Consider the following 24,104-nt stretch of genomic DNA (forward strand, 5'->3'; position numbering starts at 1 on the left):
CATCTAACATAAAGTGCAATCAGTGCATATTCCTTCTTTTCAAATAACTCCTTCTATTCAGTATCTATTTCCAACGGACGAGCAGCTCCAGTTCATGATATCGATCTAAGAAAAAATCGAGTCGACAGTAGCGCAGATGCAGGGGAAAAATCACGGAAAACTGTCCACGAAGCACTTTCGTCATTCGCACGTCATCGACAAGCTCCACCATCTCCCAAGACCCAAACGAACGACGTGCGAATGGTGGCAGTGAGTGAAATAGCACAGCGATGCATAGAAATCTGCACGCAACGCCTTGGATGCTGACTGGTATGAGCTCCAAGAACCGTCTAAAGTGCCGACACCCATGTTTGATGTCCATTTTTGGGTGGGCCAAATGGGTGATGCGATTTCCTCTCGATCGATCGATATTCCATCAACTCTTCTTGGGCGATCCACTTTGGTCAGGGTGAATGTGTTCAGCTTTTGCCGTATATGGGTCACTGTCCGCCCATCGTCTTCATCATCGCCAATTTCAGTGCCAGTCTGCTGTTTCCCTGTAATCAGCAATTCGCTCAATGGAATCAAAGAAACAGCAACGAAGCGCGTTTTTTGTCGATTGAAATATAAGACGTTCGAACCAATGCATGGGACACGAGGGTTCAATGTCAAAAACGAACAACGCTAAACGAAAGACAATCGAATAAGTGGTCATGACTTTGGCGTGTTATGATTGTTTTCTTCGTATTGCTGTCACACTGTCTGTGTGTGGTGACCCAATCAATAATACTTCCCAAGCACAGCCACTCGAAGCGTATTGGACTCCCAAAAGCAAATCACAATGTTGGTCAAGCAATTAAGAACCAACTGAAACTTTATCTACAACAATAATCCTTATATTTTTATCACATTTCGTTTATTTTGTTTCTTAAATCTCCTTGGGAACTAAAAATTTCATGGAAGACAAGGCGATTGCGAATATTCGCCACAGCTGGAACAAACATGTCGCTGTTGAAAAGCGAAAAGGATTATTTGAAAAGCTTACCAACGGCACAAACAGTGACGATAAAAAGGGGAAAAGTGTTGATCTATTCACAGATTGCAACAGCATCCGAAGCAGCTGAAAGTTGCATCCTCTCGTGGGAGCTGCTTAATAGAAAAGGATGCTGCAGCAGCAACAGCAACCGGAACTCTACCAAGGCGGATGGCAATAATGAGATTGCAGATTCTTTGCAGAGTTTTTCGCCAGACATTCCGTCCCCTGACGGCGTCACGTGCAATCTGGCACCTGGCTTTCTTATTCCTGGTTCGTTTCTACAGCTGAAAAGTAAGAAAACGGAAGTAGTAAAAACTGTGCAATGCAACGACAAATTCTCGGTGCCACTATCAAACTGACACACTTGGTTCTCCTGGGAAGAGTTTATGAAAGCACGGTGGGCAAATATTGTGCTCGAAAAAAGGATGTTGAGCCTTAGAAATCGTTCTTGCTCCTTCCGCATTAAGCTTTCTTCAGTCTCGTCATCATCACCTAGTTGCATTCAAGACAGTACTATCCAAAGAATGTGAACGTGTGTTGGCAGCAAATCAGAATTCTCATGAACTCCCGTGTGTCTACACCCGTCGTGCTACGGTTGCGAATAATGTGGAGTTAAGAAATGAAATAAGAAAATTTCAAATCTTTTAAGACCTGTGACGGTTTTGCTACAGTGCTCTGACATAACCAGACGTAGCACAGTTCAGACTTCCTGTGAGTATATACGAGGAATTCACAGTGGTCTCAAACACCGGAAACACCGGAATGATATTGAAAAGTTTTGCAATAACCTATCGACCCGAAAATGTTCTGTATGAAATGAATGTCGAAATTGAATACATGTTCGATTACTCGCATAAAGAACCATCCATGTCTGGTTGACATTCTGATTCAGTACGTTTGTCATTTATCACAACGAATTTCCGGAATGTCGAAAAACCAATCGCTTCCACCGAAATTGATACAACCGTAGTTATTTATCGCTAAAATATTCGACATGTCACCAAGGGGCCATAAACCCTCTTTCTGCACATTGCTACATCAATTCATGACCATTCCCAGAAGAAAGTTCTCCTTGGTAAATTTTACCTTTCTACTCTTGCTGAAAGGGATGATTACATGCCACAAAAAGCGCAACTGGTGTGTCCGGTATGGAACGGTTCGACCATATCATATCTTGGTGCGTGAAGTTATGATTAAAGAGTTTGCTTCGTACCACACAAGAACAAACGCCACGAAATGTATCAATAGCAAATAGCGATAGGTTCGGTATCGGTCTAATGGAAGAAAGCAACCGACCATTTCGGGTGCCAAAAGAGCAACGTTCAAACCATGAACAAAATAAACAAAAATCGATAGGCAATGGTAGTGACGCAAGGTTGTAAAAGTTTGATTTCATTCTCAACAGCTCTTTGGCATGAAATACGAAGGAACATAGAAGGGCCAGAAATGAGGAACGTGACATCGTAAAATGTGATAAAGCCATATCTGGACCATCCTCTGGAATGATGTTGTATCGAAAGGATAGTCTAGCGAGACAGCAGGATACATAGGCCAAATATTTACGACCAGCCTAATGGACTTATGGAATGCCGTTGCGTAAACCTTCCCTTCAGTGTTTCCGTCCTCATACAGTTGGGGCATTTTCATAGTTTTTCTCTCGTTCTTCAACTCAGAGTAAAAAAGCGTGTAAAGTGCCAACGTAAGAGTTAGAGCGAGTTGTTGATTGTTTTCAGGTTTCATTTCCGCACTTTATTGCTTTATTTAATGGAAGGCAGCGAAGAAAATCAGGCACCATTATCGATTTGGTGAAAGCGGGGAAATTGTATTGCTGTGAATTCGATAACAAAGAAATGTTTGCGAAGCTATCAAACGTTACAAAAAATATAAGTTCTCTCGTTTCTGGCCATTGAAAATTAAAATAATAATGTAGCTCACATCGTGCAGTACTAGGCGCCTCCATTAATGTAGATCATTTGGACGCTGAAATAATGATACATTTTAAGAATCACAGGCTAAACCGAAACTAAATAATCCATTTTAAAACATTTAACGTTTTCGGCAGAAAATAATTGATTTTCAATAAACGTGTCATATCATACTGTAAACATCAAACGATGTACACGTCAGCTGATATCTTCAATTGATACGACCACTAATAGCTTCGTATAGTATTTTTTTTATCATGCAGAAGTATTGCAAGGTTGCGGTGATTCAGGAAAACCTTATGTTGCATGAGTGACGAAGAAAGAATGTTTCCTTCCTGTGGATATTTTTTATCGTTATACTACGTCCTTCCCGCCGTATGAATGAAATTCTCGAGAAAGAACATACATTGCCAGTTGTTAAACTTCAAAGTGAAGACGATCGTTGGGCGGAGCGACTGGAACGATGATTTATGATTATAAAGGAATAATAAAAAATGTAGTAAGTCCCTTGACGTTTACACCATGCGATATGTTTGCTTTCAATTGCTTTCAATTATAGTATACTGCTAACGAGCACCTTCCTTTTTGCGATCGGAGTGAGTGATGGTGTTCAAAAGAAATATGTTTTACAAGGTATATACAGAGTGCATGCAGAGGTGAAACTGTATTTATATTTCAGTGAATTGAAAAGAAAAAGTTGAAAGTAATGAGGAAACAGATTGTTATGTCAATCACCTGTATTTGAGGAAAATTCTATTTAAGCTTCCGGGTATGTTGTTAAGATGCAATTTATTCGTTTGATCTCATTAGATATTCAATTCTTGTTACCTTAGAAATAAGCTTTTTCATAACACGATTTAAATTAATTCAGATTTCGAGGAAATGAAATGAACACCAAATTGTAATATTGAAAAAGTACATTTGGTCGTTGTATTGTGAAAAACTGTAAAGGACTAAAATAAAAACGATAAACAACAACATGAAAATTTTGCAACACTTATCGAGGTAGTGCTATAAACTTGTCGTAATTGCTCCATTTAACTCTTGATATAGCCGTAATTCACCAGAAGCATGCACTAGTTCACCAGAAGCATAAACTAGGTTGGCATGGATGCGAGGTTGGGAGAAGTTGTACCAGGAATTAATTTTCTGTTCCATCCTTCACCTCTCTTCATTCGCTATTGAACACTACAAAAGAAACAGTTGCAAACGAGACTATAAACAGATTGTTTAGGGAACATTTCAGTAATTGCTTTGTTTATACCGCAATTACGTGAATCCTTTTGCACTGAAACCACTGGCCAATCGGTCTTCTGACTCCCTTTCCCATACGTCACAAGTGCTCACGTGTAACGGAATAGTTTAATCCATTTTTAAACAGCTGGAGTGTATTTGGTTGCATTCAACTTATCATTGAAATGGGAGCACACTTTTCTTCCAACCGACACTGTCAGAACGGATAAAGAATGAGGCAGTTCGATCGCTTCATTGACCACCCAACAGCGGGCAGCACTGTCTACAATGGCGTAATTCTGTAATCAACTCCGAGTTGCACGAGAAGTGCCTTTTTCCTAATCAATCTATGACCCTCTGTCAGTTCATCAATCAACCATAGGTTCTGCTATCCCTCACGGAATCAAGAACTAGCTTAATGTGCCAATATCCTGCGCTGCTGAGCACCCGGATCAAGACACGGATGAGTAACAACAGAACGGAATGTGTTAAAATAATTGCATTGCATGGATCATTTACTATGGTCTTTGTGTACCCTTATTTGGTCCTGTGTCCTATTTGCTAGAAAAGAAACCAGAACACTTTTAAATTAGAATTGATCTCGAACACTTTTAAAGTTATATTTCAATGGAATCCTTTACAGTTGACTATCGTTCCACTTCATGCCATCTGCGCTGTTTCCTGCCGACAGTCGTGACAGTATTTCATGATTGACAAAAGCCTTTACCTACACCAAATCAATCTCTTATTCATATGTGGATTTGGTGATAGAGTCGCTTAATAACACCATTTCATTATTATTTTAATGACTCTTGGGTATAAGCGCTTGAGCATTGCAATTGCTAAACAACCGGCTTCCAGAGGTCCCCTTGTTGGAAGGGCCTCGTGCTTTGTGAGTGAACAGACTTGATGTCATGAATAAACAATCATGTCGAAAGCAATCTCTCTAACAACTATAGCGACAGCACACATCTCATCGATATAATTTAAACCCCTTCCAGTCATCTGGTGGCGGGTTACAATTCACAGCTACTCATAACAACGCTTGACACTGGCGAATTCGTCCCTCTGACAACAAAACTAAAACCAACGACGGTTGAGGATCTCATGTTCCATAACCCATCCGCCGATGACAACATTTCCGTTTCGGTGAATTTGTTTATCATGCCAAGCGGCAAAGGCACGGGAAGAAACGCGCTTGGTTTTCGTGATTATAAATTTCCACTTCCATGCCACCGATCTAATTAATCTCGAAATAATTGACAACATGATAAAGCGCAAATTTATGTTGCCAGAGTGTCGGATATGTCTGACTACACACAGTGAAGCCGGAACCATGCGAAGAAAACACTGGTTGCTGCCGGCTAGAAACGTATCACGGTTGAACGCTGGATGGTGGAGAAGCGTTAAGGTCGTGATTCTCGCTCGGTTTTGACTTTTACTGGCAAAGAAGGGAAGAGCTAACGAGGGATGGTTGCAACTGAATCGAAAGGAAGCTGTGTGGTTGCGGCAAAGTTATGCCACAGTGTGACACATTTAACGCTACAGCCCGATCATATGGAAAGTGGGACGTTCAGTGAAGGATACATTTAGCTTTACTTCGATCGACCGGATGATGGTAAGCGTGTGATAAATTATTGTACATTATGATACAAGAATATCAAAATAGTTTGAAAGAATGTTTTAAATAGCAAATTCAAATGACACTGTCAATATTAATTAAATTTGTGGAGCTAAATTTGAAACCCATTAGGAGTAAAAACAAGATGAGAATGGAATGTAAGGAGCCAGACAACTAATGTGACTAATTTTCAATAACTGCAGAAAATCAATCAAACAATCACCGAAGCCCTTCGAACAACTTCCGCCGAGGGATCGATTCAACCCTCGCGAATGGATAAAACCTCGCTAAAGAAAGAAACGCACACGATATTAGCCCTTATGCTACAGTAATCGATTGTGTCCACACGCACGTACGCGAACAACCATTATCCCATTTGCTTGACTAACCAACGACGCCCTGGACGACGACGTTGATGGAGACGGCGCCAAGACGCTACAGGCGAATACATATTTAATGAACTTTGTAATGGTTTTCGTAAAACATGTAACAACATAGTCTGTGCAACAGAAGACGTATGTAAAAGGGAGTATTGTGGTTAGCGTTGCTAGTATAAACTGTTTCCTTCTGGCTCAATCTTCAGTTAACTGGCTGGGGTGACTCCAGACATCGTAACAGTTGTGGTCGCGATCGGTAAACACTGTTGGTGTTGCACTCACTGCAAGAAAGAACAAATCGTCGTCGCTTCGAGGCAATGGCCGTTGCGTGGGTGTTAACAGATTCACCGAGAACGGTCAACGAATAATAAACGAGACCATAGAGCTTCAATAGCGAACTGTTTTATTTGTACCACTGTTGGAAAGTTGAAATTTAAAAAGCGGTCGATATAGCAGACACAATCACGTATCAAACAGAAAATGATAAAAATGGTATCTATCATTAGATAAAATACAAATATTCTTTTAACCTGACGCGAAAACAAATGACAACAATCCTGTGAGAGAGGAATGCTGAATAGACCAGGACTAATAACACCAACGGGCGTTGATGGCGTAGTGTCGCTGACAATGACAGCATGACAGTGCGTTAATTAAGCGCTGAATAAATGATGGGTGAAACCGCGAAAGAGGAAGTTCCTGAAGAGCTGACTTTTATGTTTGAATGTAAAACAAAACATGGGGAAATACTCCTGAATCGAGAACTTTGGAAAGAACCTCCGGAAGATTGAGGAAAGAATGTTTGGGTTTGATTTGAGAGAAAGTGTTTACCACGCTCCGGCTTCCGAATGAAAGGAAGAAAGTTTTGCAAACGTCCTCAAGAGTTCATTCAAAATTCAAATAATTTCACGGTTGTTCTAATGACTAATTCTCATAGATTTGGTTGACTGAAGGGGCAAAAGTATGAATCATGGCTGCTTGTTGACAGTTACAGACGCAGGGACAAGTGAAGCAGATAACATAAATTTCTGAAAAATATTTTCAATCCAATGTTAAAATATGTAGTCTGACTTTAAGATGTATGCTCTACTCCTCCATCATGAACACTAGTGGATTTTATTAAAGCTAAATATGGACATTCCATGCCGACTGCACAAAGCATAACATACAAACGAACCGAGAAGAAACATAACCTAATCGCGCTTCAGTTGAAAAAATATCCTCGTCGCACACTAATGCTGTATTTCATTTCAAACGGTAGCACAAGTACACAAAAAAATACTCATTCTGCCTTCCAGTATCCATGAATTTGCTCTGAAAACTTTGCAAATTAAATAAGCCGTGAGTTACGTGAGTAGTTAAGAGGGAGCCCATTGCAGTGCTCGGGAGGTACTTTGTTTCATTCACAATCGTTGCAACGCTTGGCTGGGAAGAGAAAAACTGCAGTACAGTTGTTAAGTGTACGGTCTCATAATTGTGCATCTGCACTACCGAGCAAAGAGACCAAATTAAACACATTGGACGTGCCTTTTTTCATCTTCACGACTACGGAGCGACAAGCTTTATTTTATATTTGGTTTGAAATTGTAGACGAAAGGAATCTTTCTTACTGATTGTTTGTGATAAAAATGTAGATTATGATTTTGTATATAATTGAACTACATTTTAGAATTACGCCTTAGAAGATGGACTGGTAGGGACTGGTATACTTACGACAGAATTGTTTTTAAAATTTCAACGAAATTGATCCAAAGGAACTTACCTGTAAAAAGAAAAAAAAGATACATAAGTATTGTGAAGAAAATGGAAAAAGTATACCAAACTAGACAACTCAACTTTGCTATCAGCTGCTGTTATTTGAAACTTGAAACCATACTTAATAGCAACCAAAAAGCTTCACACTTCTTGGAAACACCGACAACACCAAACGTTCCCAGTTCGGCATAAAATACGAAGCGTTTTTTATGTAGCATTTATGACTCGCTTTTGAATTTGGAATCAGGTTTAGCAAGTTTCCTGTCCACCGTGCGGCAAAAACCCGTCCAAAGGTGTTTGCCAAGCGCCTTGAATCGCAGAACCATCTCTGAGTAGTAATTTATGGTTAATGGACCTATTAATCTTTAGCAATATGTGAATGTGTGCTCTTGCAGCTTTCGTAGGCAAAGCATGCGCCATTCCTTGCGGATAGTTCGAATAGCGCAGACCCAGACACGCGTGCGTTGATTGGATCGCTGAGCACGAAAATAATAATCATTATCGGTAATCATTTCATTTCATTGCCTCTCGAAGCACGCCTAGAACCACGGATGAAGTGTGGTTTACCCGTTGTGTTTCAAGCTGATTGAAAATGGTCCAGTGATTACTTCAAGGCACTCCGATTGCTTGGCACAAGAACGTGAAGAGCTCATCACAGCGAGTGGTATCGTGGTTTAAGCCCTTTGCACTTTTCTCGAGAGCAACTGGGCGCATCTCGACGTGATGCAGCTGTGAAAATTATGCCAATGCGCACTGCGTCTGTGAATGGATCCCCTGTGAGTTGATTCATGTGCGTTAAAGAAGTGGAAGCAATCTACACGCTGCAAGGTGTCGAACTGGTAAACGACACACGGTTGGAGGTAGCAAAACAAGTTTAGCGTTAATGACGCTCAGGCCTAAACCTAAGAAACTATGAGGAACGAAACAATTGTGATAGTGTTTCCAATAGCTGTTGAACTTCTGTAAGTTTCTTTGCAAATTCGATGTCTTGTGTAGGATATAGCAAAATATAATAAAGTTAAATAATTAGTTATAACTTATCAATATTTTATCTACTTCTGGAAATAGACCTTAACAGTACGGAAATCAGCGAGACGTTACTTGAGCTGTAGGATTTTATAGCACCAAGATGTTGAGAGAGACGCTTTCCGTCAACGTTTATGACTCGGTCAAGACTCCTGATTCCGCTGACTGCTTCTTCTGAAGCTTTATGAGCTGCTTAGTATTCATGGCGGTGCTATATTCCACGATTCCAAGAAACACTGTGTTGGCATTTCAATTTATTTTCATTTTCCTCTCAATTTGCTGTTATTATCGGGAAGAAAAACTGCTAACGTAAGGTGACCTATTTTATGATCAAGATAGTTGGTTGACATATTTTGCATACGGCTGGTTGTTAAGATGCGATCGGTAATAAAATTTTAAAACAATTCCAACTGCTGAAATATCCTGCGAAACTCTTCGCTGATGGTGATGCTGGTGACGTTTTATGGTTATTATCAGAATTTGGAATATATAATACGTTTCGTTCTAGATGAGCATTAAGATAAGGCATGATACGTTAGAGCGTCGCAACAATTTGTCTTCAATCAGGGAGAGAAACCTTATCAAGGGAGAGACCACACCTTTGATGATTCGCAAAGCATAATAATTAAATGAAGCAGTGAGTTGCACAAATAAAAATTTATAAAACTAAGGCTAAGTATCAGCAGGCTACACAACATCTACATCCTTAACTACATAAACAATATATCGAGACCCCTTTAACATTCCGGCGCAGTTAAAAAAATACTCAACAGAATCCATCAAGCAACATTAAAGACGGATGCCGTAAAACAGAGAATAAGATTAAATAACGAAAGAGATCATCCTAGCCAACTTTCAGGCTCGCAATAAAAAAACATTGAGGCAGTTTCGAGACCAGTGCAAAAGCACATAAAAGAACGTTGTTACTAAAAAGTAGCACTCTGCTAAAATACTTCACACTTTAAAGCTTCGTACAAACTGTGCAAGGGTTGTAAGTCAGCCGAAGATGAATGAGATTTGAAAGCGACGAATGAAAGTAATGAGTTTTTCACACCACGGCAACTTTAGCCGGTGACTGATGGTGCAATGACCATGGTCTTGTCCAGTGCTGTTTGAAACTCTCCTTCGAATGATATAAATTGCAACACAGAAGCCATTTTAGTTTTGGTCAGCCAACTTTGGAATCGTTCGTGGTTTCTCTTAATTTGTTTTGGTAGCAGGGCGATGAGCTTTTTTCAATTCTTCAAGGCGTTTAAAGGGAGCAAAATTAATATTTAAATTTAAATTATTTAAAAACTACTTTATCTTTTGGATATTAGTAATATCATTAAAATAAAATGCATACTTTATTGATTTGTGTCAGAGTTGTCAGAATAGAAAATTCATTGAGTGACCGGAATGAATTGAAAATAAATTCTGCTAGCCATTGATTTACTCCACTGTAAGTACATGGAACTGCGAGCATGCCTCACATTAATGTTTTCTCTTTTCGCTAATCTAACCATTTACTTGCACATGCATTCACGTTCTCGTCGAGCTTTGTTGGATGTTGACGATTTTACGCATCAGATAGCGAAGGTGCTGCTGCTGCCAGGGGCCACTTTCATCAGGTCCCCTTCCTTCGATCCTGCTGTTGCACGATTTTCACAACATGAAAAGAACACGACAGCTTCATGCTATGCAGTGTGTTAAGAGATTTACCCTCGGCACCCTCAGGCGGCATGCACCTTCCCTTCTTGCAAATGCAAATAAAGAGAACGTTAAAACGGAAGGCTCCCCGCCAAGGACTCGCCAATGTAGCTATCCAACATTTACCAGTGCGGACGATTGTTCGCTTGTTTGCAGACATGACCCCAGAAGCTCGTTCGTGGGTTCCGTTAGCGGTGGTATATCCTCTCGTTGGTCGCAATGCTACCAACCAAGAGAACAGCTGAACAACATCAGTAGAATGCTGATTGAGGCGATGCTTTTGTCTGTTTGCTGCAGATTGCTATTCTTCGGAGTACGAAACAAATGCGCCTCGGGTGAGAACACCAGAACAACGGTGTGTCGTTTGTCAACGGGGGCTTCAGTTTATCTCCGTTGTTCGTTTGCACATTGGGCTGCGTTTCTATGGGTTCTAGCATAAGGAGGGTTTTAATGGTAATGGTTCCCGTAACATTTGATGCATTTAATACATGTACAAGACTCATTTAACATTTAGCTTTAAATGACTGCTCTAGCTCAACGGGGTTTCTCCTATACAGCTTCTGAAGCTCAATAGTTGCAGTAATCGATGAGAATATTACCTTATTGTTTCTAACAAACTCCAGCAAAGTAAAAGTATCTGAGGGAAACATTATTAATTCTCGAGAAAAATGTTTTAGTCAGTTAATCGAAAAGTATTTTCTCATGGAACTATTTATGATCGAATGTGAACGATGATGAGGTTGTAATCGTTAACGCTACATCAATGACGATGAACGTTCTCTTTTTCTGTCGAATTTCGCACATCGCGAAAAATAACTCGTAGAGCAGCGAACGCAATCAACAAGCCAGCAGCCAGAACACCCTAGCCAAGAAAGGTGCTGAAATTAGCTGCTAAATTTAATTGTCCATAAAATGAGCATTTTATGAGCCACATAATTTCTCCGTCCACATCAAAGCGGTTTCGAGAAAAGACTGCGAATCTTGTTCAAGAATTATTGCGAGGGAAAAAACGGCCTACCAGAGGAGCAAGCAAAGCCACGTGGAAGGAAACAGAAACAACGCACAATTTAACGAGCACATACGCATCTACAGAACCCACCGACGCGAAGGAAAGAATTTCGCAAACAACACCATCATCTCGTGTTTGCCCACCCAACCCAACCTCGTGCAACTCATTTGCCTCGTCCAACGTGCTTAATGCGTTGATGATTAACAACAAACCTTCCCTTCTGCCACGGGGTTCCACGCAATGCGCCAACTCTTTCCGAAATGGTTTCAGCTGCTGGCGCTAACTCGATTTGACGACGCCAGCCAACCATGCTGCATTGCTCATTTCGCTTTAATTTAATAAGCGATGATTTCTTCCAGCTGTTTGGCGGAACGACCGTCAGCCGGAAGGCATCATTGATCGTGCGAAAATAATGCAACATTCGAAGGCAAAGCGCCGCAACGAGCGCGAGAGAAGCACTTTCACACCTCGCAAGAAAAATAACCTGCTCGTCAGTGTGAAAAAACTAGAAGAATATTAATGTTATCCAGTACACGCTTCCTTGCGGGTTGAAACGAGGATATCCTATGTAATAATAAATGTTTACAGCACATCCGCCGAAGAACTTGTGCGAGTTCGTAATGCTTAAATGGATTCAGTATTTCCAGAACATTGTTGAGCAATGTTGTTTGTTTTCCTTCAATACGGTGTACAACAAAAGTTCTCCTGTTGCATTAAGCTGATAAAGACAAAAGTCAAACAGAGCTTATGACAAATTCAAACAATGTATTATCTCGTGTATCACACACTTGGCTATTGGTCGAAGGTTCTGGGCAACATTGTCCATCGAAAAATTCCACATGGCTTCAGATTGAGCCATACGCTCCAGGCAGAGGCTACCACCCAACTTCGATGGTCAAGAGTGTTTAAGTGAGGCTTGTTTGAGTAAGTTTGAGATTCCCGTTCATAGAACTCCATCATCTAACCCGGATTGACCAAAGGACGGATGGATCCATCGTCCCGTGACCGTGCATTAATGAGCGACTACTGCACACCCTGTGTCCATTAGGCTGGCAAGAGGATTTAGTTAGACCGACTCCGGAAAACACTTGCACCGCCAAGTCCTCTAAACACTCCTCGAGTACACTTCTGAAGAGCTTTCAGTTTATGAAGTGACGACGATATTACACGACTCACAGACATATACACAACCAGCACAGGACACGCAGGAGTGATAGTCGAAATGGAACCGGTACGTCGGCACAAGCCAGCGGAGCTCGAGCACCGGCCATATACGACGCCGGTGGGTGCGCTTGGATTTTCAATTGCTTAATTACTTTATTAGCATATGAAGTACCCGCTGTCCTATCCGCGTGCTACGAAAGCGCGCGACGCGTGCTAGCGAAAGCGTGCTACGAAAGAAATGCGACGAAAACGGGAAAGAGAGAACACGAAGCGGCATATGAGAGACCCATGGCGAAAACGCGGCGAATATTATTAAGCAGAACGCATGGTAATTAGCGATTAAGATTATAACCGGCAGCACACGGTTTATGGTGAGCAATAATGCAAATGAAGAGCTTAAAATCAATTGCAGGTAAATGTGTGAATGCGAGTTCTACTACAGGAGGGAACCCATGTTAATGAGTATAAACCGCACAAAGGGTGCATTAAAATCACTCGAAGGACAGGATCAAGGCCTGCTGCAATACACTTTTGGAAGCTGTCGAAATCATCCTGTTGCATCGTAGGCTTGCGGAGTGGATTATGGTGGTTAAAGTTTCTCGCAATTATTCACTTCCAAAGAGGAGGTTATCTTCTGTAAAATATATATTTCTTCAAGAACTAGAGAGCATTCCACACCTTATGCTTTGGGCTCTTGGTACAGAGTTAAACGCTCCTACTGTCAAAATCGATTAAGTCTCCAGTAGAAGACATTGATGTGAGAGTCCTCTTATTACTCGAAACGTATGTACATGGAGCGAGACACAGTTTAGTCCATCCAGAGAATGCTCAGTCCGTCCTATGCACCCCTTCCAAGACGATCATTAAGTGCATTCCAACCGCCTTTAAATGCAAACGATCTGCTGTACAAACAACAAATTACTATTAATTAAGATTATGCAAATGTGGCTCTGTGGACAGGCTCTCTCGCAAGCGCCATCGAAACATATTGAAAAATAAACCGATACAAACATCACGAACTAGTCGAGTTACACACTCGAACCATCTCACGTTCACTTCACCCACTTAGTAGTTTCCTTCTACGCACGGTTCACTACTTCTTCAAGCGCCTCGCGTCAGACCGACTTACAGCTACGACTTGGTCCATTCATTGCAAAAGAAAAACCAGAATTTGTCGTCACAGTGCACCTATTTGCCAGTTTTCGGAGTATACACTCACTCTGGCCGTGGTGGCACATTTCCTTACCCGATGTCATCGTAAATCTATTTGATAATCTCAATTAAATTGAAATAACTCTTTTCACGGCAGCGTCGTACGTCCACTGGCCGTGTGTTCCATATGCACCGTGCCACGTACTGCTATAGCAGCGAAATGCATTTGTGCAGTAGTTCGAGTAAATGCAGTAAGTCTTTCGAACTAGGCGACAACCTTCTCCTCCCGCGCGACAACCGTTTTGGGCTTTGGGTACGGTCGAATGCACGACCGAGCACGATAAAATTTACGATGCAACGCACGATAGTGATCACGAAAAGATGTCCGTCTGGCCACAGTAATTGCTTTAAGGAAAAACTGTGCTCTGATTTATAGGGTTCGAAGTATTCGTGTCGGAGTATTCCTGAAGCATTTTAACAAACTCCTCTTCGAAGGTACAGTTTGGCACGTGAGTACTTATCGTAGCCTTAACTTTACATAACAATATTAACATTAATTGTATGTTAATTTACAAATCGGTAGAAAAATCCAATCTTCAAACTCAAACAGTTTATTTTCGAATTATGATTTTGTATCGAATTGATGACAACAAAAATTGACTACAAATTCGTACAAATTAAGGAGAAACAATACAATGCACTTTGCTGCAATATTATCGATTTTTCAATAATAGGATAAATCTACTGATGTGCATCGGCCACGTAAGCTGCTTTATTTTTATCATAAAAGCATTTGTAGTAGTTATGTGTGAACGTTTCCATATCTCCGTTCTTGTTCATGGTGACATTGTGAGGGGGTTTGTTCAAACACCATTTGACCGCTCGAGTGCATCCGCTTTGTTATTTCTTCCATTACTTCGCAGTCTCACTATCCAAACAGGCCAATTTCATCATCGCTCAAACAACTCATTCCAAAACGTAGCTTTTTGTCCTGGCACCATTTTCCTTTGCTGACTTTTGACTATTTCATTCCCATGTTGCTTTTATCGCGTACTTCATGGCTTGCTCTGCTGTCGCTGTGTGTCAGTATGTCTGCGAATGACATGTGACCAGATTTTCACACGAACAACCAATGTGCCGCCACGCTGCAGTCTCCTGACAATTGCTGCAGTATGAGTGAGAATTTCGGGAAAATTAACATTCACGTGATTGAACTCGGTGCATGCAAACTATTTTCGTCGCTGGACTGAGCCTTTCATCGCACAAACCACACATATTGTACGTCACACTGCTACACAAAATTCAAACTGTGGTTCGTGAATATTTGATTTTATAATTGAAATGGACACAATTTTCATCGCGAAACAACGCGTTGACAGAACCTAACCGGACTAGAGATTGAGCTGCAGTGTATTGGAAGAACGTAGAACGATTGCAGACAAAAAGTCACTAAATAATACGAACCGTTAAAAACAATCAACTGGTTCAATGAATAGCTGAATTAAGGAATACTGCCAAGTGCTACAAACTGTCGGTACTGCAGCACACTCATTGAGATGGTAATTGGATGTATCAGATTGTTAATTAAAATCCTATCGATCGATCTTCTTGCTCCCATCAGCACACGACTGCTGCTGAGACACGACCATCATCACGTCACGCTGGACAAGTCTGAGGTCCCCGAGCATCGAACCTAACCACTCACTAGCCTTTACCACCGAACCAACCCATACACGGAGGTCAAGTGCATGGAGGGTTCAAAAGCGTGATTTCGTGGTCCGGAACGTTTAACGGCTAGTGTGACACGGACCGTCAACCGTCGGCGTAGACCAGCAAAAACACCGCCGATGACTTCGGGGTCTTTTTGCGTACCATGAGTGTCTGATGTGTGTTCCACGCAGCATGGACGTAGTGACGGACCTGACGAGTTCTGCACACGAAGGCAAGTTAATCATCTAGCTGGTTGCACCGTCGTGCTAAAAACCAGCTCAAAACACACAGCTTTAGCTACAATCAATGGGCACAATGCGCTGCTGCTGGTGCGTCGCTCGGAACACATCAATCGCTCAGTCAACCCATTTCAACATCCTCCGACCGGAACACCGGCTGCTTGACCGATCGTGACGTGACTGGGAAAATTCCAACAGACACCATGGTAGAAGCGTTCGTTTTTGTCCCATTTTGCTACGCCATTAGTTGTTGGCGAACCATCAAAGGCGAGCTTCAAATACATTCCGATGTGTCAAGTGACTTCAATCATCTACCTTTAACAATACGAAAAAATACAAATGAGCTCCACGCAAAGAAGCGGAAACAAATCGGTACAGAACACCTTGGTAGCATTGCTCACTAATTGCACTAGACGTTGCAAATAAAGCATTAAAATCTGCAGCAACTCAACTCTGGAACGACCCATTAGGAGCTACGCGATCCTTCAGAACGCAATGAATTAGTACCGCGTTTCGCTCTTTCGCTGCAACGCCACTATTTCTTGAGGCGCAAATGACTATTTTCATTAGCGACTTTCTCTCGATGTTATCGGCGATGGTCTGATACATCGGTTTGGTCACGAAATGCAAAAAGTACAGCGCTTCGTGTCGGGAAGAGTAAAACTGTGACGGAAAGTTTATAGTTCATTATAAACGTGCTTAAGCGAAGTTTGCTCCAATTAAAACTGCCATTTACTGACCGACTGGCAACCACCACGAACAGATTTATTCGAGCTGCACCATGAAATAGGTATTTTATTCGATTGCGTTGAAAGGATTACGAATAATGGACAGAATTTCTGCCCTTATTTACCAAACTCCGAAGCACTTGTTTTTCTTTCTCCAAGTCCAACACCGTCTATGGCCGACCTGTCCAGTTTGAGTTGCTTGTCAAACGGTTTGAATCTGTTTGGACACAAACAAGGATGGATGTTGAATTGACCATCATTACCACAGCCCAGGTTGGGACTGCAGCTTAGTTTAAGTACCAACACACGTCGGTCGACCAACTTTTCCTCTCAGACGTCTATGCGTTGAATCCTGAACTGTGGTTAACCTCTTATTTACTGTCTCATTGCGAACTCGAGCAGGAGTAAGCCTCTCTCCAATGGGATACGTAATGAGTGTTACTTTACACCGAGTGCGGTAACACCATCGAGGTCTCAAGAGTTGCTCCCACTTTAAAAGTGGTCTAATGCGGGCTTTCGGATGGGGCGATTGGACAGAGGTGGATCTAAGCATTTTACGTGATGCGTCGCTTGGGATGAACCATTAAAGGGATTCTACTGCAAGGATTGCATCGTTTCCTGCACGACTGAGATGCATCGTCCCATGACAAACCGTGAAGCAGTGTGGAAAATGGGAAAAAGGTAAAAGAGTTCTGACGCCATGAATTAGCAAACATAATACCGCAGAGCTCGGTCTGACACTTACAGCACTCGTCCGAGGCCGCATCTGCAATGACATCTGTCGGTCTGTCACAGTGATAGGACCGAACATTCCGTTTCACTCATTCCCATCAGTTCGGGCTCAGCATGTGCCGAGTACTTGCGTTACACTTGCACCAACGATTTCCCATTGCAATCGTTGCCGTAAAGTCTCCATTCATGGAACAGCTTGTTAGTGAAGTCGAACGTTGCGAAGCTTTACGCAGACCGATTCCCGTTTCCCGGGAAAAAGAAACTTTCCACCGGATGCAGATGAGGTTGCTTCGATTGGGTGTCTACGGTATAAATTGAATTCCGAAAGACTTATCGTCCAGAACGACCATTGAGATAAGAATCTACGCTGTGCCCTAAAGTGCTCCATCTTTTGCTTTTCCACTATGGGGCTTTTGCCATTCAACAGTGACTACCTAGAATCCCGCATTCCACGTGCACTTTCCATCCGAAGCACTCGAAACCGCAGCAAACTTCTCCCACAAAAGATGAGAGATTCTAGCATTCTGTTTCGGTTTTGTTTCATTGGTTTGGTGGAGATTGGGATGAGTGCAGATCTGATAGTGACTGTCGCATATTTACCTTTTCTATTTCCACAGTTTACATAGTGCACAACATCAGGAGAACTTCACCTTCTGGCAAAAGATATCCCAGCCCAACACGTGGATAGATAGGGTGGAGTTCTAGGCAAATAGCTATAGTGGATAAGGATGTATGCAGAGTTAATAGTAATGACCATGATGATAATGGTTATGGTGGTGATAATAGAGTCCGATGTTATTTGTAATGCAAATGCAAAACCTTTTCATACAGAATAGTAAGTAAAGTCCTCATGCGCTTTAATATAAAATTCACTATCTCTACTTTATCACAGTATTAGTTATATAAACATATAGTATGTCTTGTTGGTGTTGTATATTAATTGAAAAATTATCAACAAATGTAATTTTTAAAATTAATATATTCTGACACAGCATTAGATATTTGAAAAAAGCACAATATTAAAGTGTTTAAAACAGCAATCAAATTACAAGGGGAAATTTATTAGAAATCATCTAAATAATAAAGAATGCTAAATTCAATTCTACAACTCACTTACATTTATTCATCATTTGTGTTAACTCCAATTGCAACATTACAAAAACTCAAACGAAATTTAGCAAAGGTCGTTGCAATATTATAACACAGACGACGACTGAAAGACGAGCTAAACTGTGGCACAATTAACCAAGAAAACCGTGTACAGAAGAACGATCAATCGTTTACTAAATTACATACCGCCGATTTCGTTTGGCGGTTAGCGAAGTCACAAAGGACGCTATGCAGTTACGGTAAATGAAAGAGCAGTGGAAAAGCACTGAAAATGGATGCATGAACTACAGGTTCCACACATCGACATGCGTAATTATGTTATTAACATATCATTATGAGGTTTGTTTTTCCCGGGTGGGCGCTACACGAAGGAAAACGAAGGATAATGGCAAAAAATGACAACATCGTCGCCGTGGTCCATGTTTCTTCAGTTGATTGAAGCTCATGTAATGGTTTTACACTGAGCTAAAAATGCACCAGAGAAAATTAAATGCTTTTTATTGCTGGAGATATACATCCGGGTAGATATAAGCAGCCTCAAGCTCAGTTTAATAATGTTTTGTTTTCCGCACAGACACCCAAAACGAATAAAAATATATCCAGCAAGCATCACCGCAACAAACGAACAGAGTTTATTATTGCTTTCTATCTTCATTCACTCCCGGTGGATGAACATGTCAATTGTTGCGGCCAACCTCCTCTGCCGACTCGAGGTCTCGCTTGACATTTCCATTTTGACTCCATGTCTGCGGAAAGATGCCTCACAGGAGTGTTTCGTGTTATGTTATGATCATTGGGGGCACAAACCATGGTCGTGTTCGAGCGGTTCATCTTCATGCTTGTGTTCCACAGACCACCCAAGCGTTAGTCAAAGGGTGCATAAAAGAGCTGCAGTAAAAAAGACGTCCATAGTGTGACAGGTTCGCTGGATTCAGGCGAAAATAAAACGCCAACAACTGAGATCGGTACGCGCGCACGACATCGCCCCTAATCGATGAGGCCAATAAAATTCTCCATAACTCATCTACCGTTTATGAATAGACATTTTGTTGCGTGTCATGTCGGTGCTTCATCATCACCATTTTCTGCACTTTAAACACTGCCACCAAGTGAAGGAGTGGTTCCTGTCGATTGTGGATTGTGTCGTGAGGATTCCCAACTCTAATTTTTTTCTCCACTGGCGTTCCTTCCAACACAATAAATATCGCATCGAGTCCTTCTTTTCAACCAAATGATTATTTTGAGGTTTTAAGTCATGGTTCGTGATTGGGTTAATTTTGTGTGCGATTTGCCACGACTACTGGTTGTTAACAAGGTGCAGACAGCAAATTGGATGGGTCATAGCTGATGACGTGAGAATGGATCAAATGTGATGGCACCCGACACCCGACATGAAAAGAATATTGAACGGTAGCTTTGGCTTTCGTTCCTCGTCATGCTCAAAGCTCATCTTTTCAGAGCTGTCAGAAGCCAAATTGATGCTTTTATTAGCACAACAGTACCCAAACAATTTCGCTAACCGATTGATTTTTTCTGCTGAAGTCATCGTTCGTCAGCAAACGTTTAAGAAAATATTGCACATCACTCCAAGTGAAGCGGAATTTTGTGGAGCGTATCAATACCGAAAACGTGTTTCCATACATGCTGTACCAAAATGAGGTCTTGATCTTTTTTATGATATCCATTACAAGCAATTTTCGACGTTTTCTCTTGAGATTCGCATTATTTTTCAACAGATAATTGATTTTTTTTAGATTTAACGAAAGCGACCTTTAATAATAATAAAAAAATGAAGAACTCTACTGAAATGTAGCATTTAATAGTATGCTGCAATATTAAAATAACGTAATCCGTTATTATTCTGCATGTCTCCTACTTCACCGCCAACTGACAACTGTCGAGCAACGAACACAGCAACGATTCCCTTCACGGATCCACCCAATCTCCCACTCAACGTGCATTTGTGTTACATGTGGTCAATTCGGTTTTACGGCCAGTCGTTTATAAACTCGAAAGCCCTTTCACCTTCAGGGTTAATGACAACAACGACAAAACGACAAATGATCATGCTGCGAACATGTAAATATGATCATTCGCTTTTTTGTTCCAAACTTTAGGAATGGTCTTGAATGATCAAAGACACGATCTCTGTTCGTCTAGTGTAGATGTACCGCTACAATTCACTAGCTACAGCCTCTCTGCTGTTTTGGCATCAGCATACTTTCGTCTTCCAATCGAGTGTGTGCGATCATCGTGGGATGCTTGGGGGAGAGCTCATAAAAAATCAATAAAAACACCGTTTCCATAAAATGATAATCGACGATAATGGGACATAATCAACCGTCGCGCAACAAAAACGATACTTTATCGATTCATGTCGACGGAGTTTACCGTTCGTCATAACATAACGAATCTTCGTTCTTTCTCAAGACACAGAAGAATATTTCTACCGTTCTGAATATACTTTTCTCTTAAGTTATTAAAATAAAATCAAAAAACAACTGATATGAACATATTTATTTTGATTTCTGATCAATATACATTCACCACGACCAGTCGATCAAGTTTACCAGAATAAATACTTCATGTGGCGCACGATTGAAGCCAAATGGCGTCTCGCAATCCGCAACGAGATAAATCCCAACCGGTGTAACGCCTTTCAACGGCTTCATGGCGGCTGATTGAAAAGCTGTTGCGATGAAAAACAGTACCGACAGTCCCAGCCAGGGCCGCGGTTCTAGGAACCACCCAAGGACCACAATCTGCTACAGATTCATACGGACCGTCTGTCAACAACGAGCTCGCGTCAATGGCAAAAAAACCCTCGTTGAAATACATGTGGGTGGACGCGGCCCTGTGGTATGTTTTACATTTTAATTCGTATTTTATTTATCTCCAATCCACCGCGCAACTATTTGGCTCAGGGTTTTGTGGTTTGATTTAAATCTACAGCTCGTGCCTCAATACATGGCCCATGTCCCGTACAGACCAGACTTTTGCGACATTCTTTGAAAGTAGGGGAAGGATTATAACACGACATTTACACACCGAGCAAAACGAGGAATGCGTTTCATGTGCTTTTTATAGAAGAGCTGCAGTACACACACTCGGTGGTCTTGCTCGTTCGATAATTGAGTTATTTACTTGTTCCTCAATCCTTTTTCAACAACGTCATTGCGAAGGTACGTCGTCGGAGATAAATCGAAAAACGATATTATTGGCGTGGGCGAACGAGTTGCATCGTCGCATCGTAGCGGCCAAGCTGAGCCGAGAATGGTAAGCTGATGCGACTTAAAAGAGAAATACTATTGAGTAATGCATAATGTGGAACAATAAAATCGATAATCCGTAGAAAGCAGTGACACGAGCATGGCGTAAGAGATACAACTTTATGACTTATTTTCCAATCGAATAAATGTTGATTTGCAAACGGTGTATCCCACATTTGGTTGTTGATGCAACGTTCGAAATAGAGTTATTAAATTACAATACAATCACCAAGCGCAACACAACTGCAGCAATGGTACTCAGACATTAACTTAAGTAATTTCATTTGATCATTGAACCGTGCTCAGTACTTACAGTCTATCGGTCTCCGATGGGATCTTCCGGGGCACCTGGGTCAATCCTCGATGGGAACAGTCTACTGTCGTGCCAGTGCACGCGCATAGTCGCGGACATCGCGTTTCTGCTCCAAAATATCCACCACCGCCACCGTACGGTTCCTCGTTGGAGGGCACAACCAACGCCAACACTACCGTCACGGTCAGCAGCATTAACATTTTAAACTGAGGTCCTGACCAAATCCCACGTATGGTCATCATGTTGCCCTAGACGCTACTGATGCTGCTGCTGCTGCTGCTGTGAATGTCGACACCGTATGGGTCTCCTTCATGCAGCACCTCCGCTTTGCAACACGTTTCACCGATTCCAGCGATCACATTCACCTGAGATTTCGATTTGCACACTGCACTGAAACGAAAACACTGAACACCGCCGAATCTATCGCCACACGCAACCGGAACTACCCTCTTTTGGCTCTACTCTCTCACCACTATGCTCCACCTGCGGGAAATAATTAATTAATGGTGATGATTATAATTTTAATTCGCACATTTTCGCACTTCCAACAAAGGCACTTGGCGCGTCGCATTATAAAAGGCTTTTACCGGGGCCGGAGTCAACGCGGTCACAATCGGATCAAGCTCCGCTGACTACGGCGCAAACATTAGCACATATGGTCTAATCCTTGCTGAGCCAAATTTGCCTGCTGTGGCAGTTCGTTTTGTTTTCCGAACATGAGTTTTACCCTCGATGCACTTTTGCAATTAACTTCCAAAAGCAAATCCTTTACCACCAGAACGCAGTGACCATTTTTAGAATAAAATTAAGGTGTGAGGAAAACCGTACCACACATCTGTTCAGTTGCAGAAATTTTCTGGACGGCATGCTGTAGTCCACCACTTAAACTTGGTGCAATTTGTGTTCGCCCTCGTGCCTTCGTGTGTAACGTTGCAAAAGGGACGGTGGAACTAATTCTCATTCGCTAATTAAATTATTAAAATATGTCAACTGCAGTTAGCTTCCTACGACGCGAAATGAGGACATTTTACAATTAGTGATGAAAAACAACTTCAGTGATATTTCATCGTGGATTGAGTTTTACGATGGAGTTTTACTAAACTTCGAATGTCGCAATTTACTACCATTTAGAGCACCTGGTGTTGTGGTCGAAAGCGATGGGTGAAGTTTTATATGTTTAATTTGACACACGTTTTGTATGGTTTTGAAAATCTGAAAAGAAAAACATTTTCCAGTAATTTCAAATATTCTTATACATGTTCCCTTCTATGGCAAATAGTCAGTTCATTTTAGAAGGTTTTTTTTTGTATAATTTTGGCAAGTGTAATTTATCTGCTAGTCTCAGTTATCCATATCACTGCTAATGTCACATAGCCCGTAAAAAGGAGGAAAAACATGGCTTTCACATTGATAAAAGCCTTCAGAGTGCTTTCATCTGCTTTGTTCTTCAAATGATATCATAAAATCGGTAACGAATCACTTCTTTCTTCCTACATTTTATGGCGGCGAGTGGAACTGACGATTGGGCGAAAGGACAGCGCTATATCTTAAACACCATCATAACAAATGGTTTCTTCTAAGGACAAAAGAAACATACAAGAAGCACTTCATCGACAGACGGTAGAACATGAGAGGGTTGTTTTCTGCTAAACGAAACTGCCTCGTCGTACGTCGGAAAGATTTCCCTCATCATGCGTACGTGTCGAGAGGGAAACTTTCGGCAACATTTAGCGGCTGGCAGAGAAAGGTTCAGCGCAGCAAGCGTACGAAATCTTCCCACTTCGAACCACTCAGTGGCTATGTTCTTCGTATATTCCATCATGCCCCATGCAGCCGGGCCTATCTTCCTGTCGCATCTCGAGAAAAAGCATTGCTTCATCATGACCTGCGTGCTATTTTGTTATCATACAACACCATCACTTCGTATCTTGCGTTTGTTTATGCGTGCCGCATCACGCAGCCATGCTTCCGAACGTCGGTAGGTAATCAAAGAGAACAAGAAAGTTGGCCCTGCTGATACAACGTACCAAGCGACAT

At 41.6% G+C, this 24,104-nt stretch overlaps 2 protein-coding genes across 2 annotated transcripts in view; both read right to left on the reverse strand.

Annotated features, from left to right (window-relative positions):
* LOC128299353 (protein slit-like) overlaps positions 1-22,309 on the reverse strand; it is an 89,486-nt gene extending 67,177 nt beyond the window's left edge. Inside the window, exon 1 of the mRNA XM_053035291.1 lies at positions 22,068-22,309. Within this exon, the coding sequence (XP_052891251.1) occupies positions 22,068-22,309 (242 nt within the window). The remainder of the gene's footprint in view (positions 1-22,067) is intronic.
* A 6-nt stretch (positions 22,310-22,315) lies between these two features.
* LOC128299354 (uncharacterized protein K02A2.6-like) overlaps positions 22,316-24,104 on the reverse strand; it is a 59,291-nt gene continuing 57,502 nt past the window's right edge. Inside the window, exon 2 of the mRNA XM_053035292.1 lies at positions 22,316-22,457. Within this exon, the coding sequence (XP_052891252.1) occupies positions 22,316-22,457 (142 nt within the window). The remainder of the gene's footprint in view (positions 22,458-24,104) is intronic.

The sequence above is a fragment of the Anopheles moucheti genome, chromosome 2 (genome assembly GCF_943734755.1).
Source record: "Anopheles moucheti chromosome 2, idAnoMoucSN_F20_07, whole genome shotgun sequence".
Classification (NCBI taxonomy): Eukaryota; Metazoa; Arthropoda; class Insecta; order Diptera; family Culicidae; genus Anopheles; species Anopheles moucheti.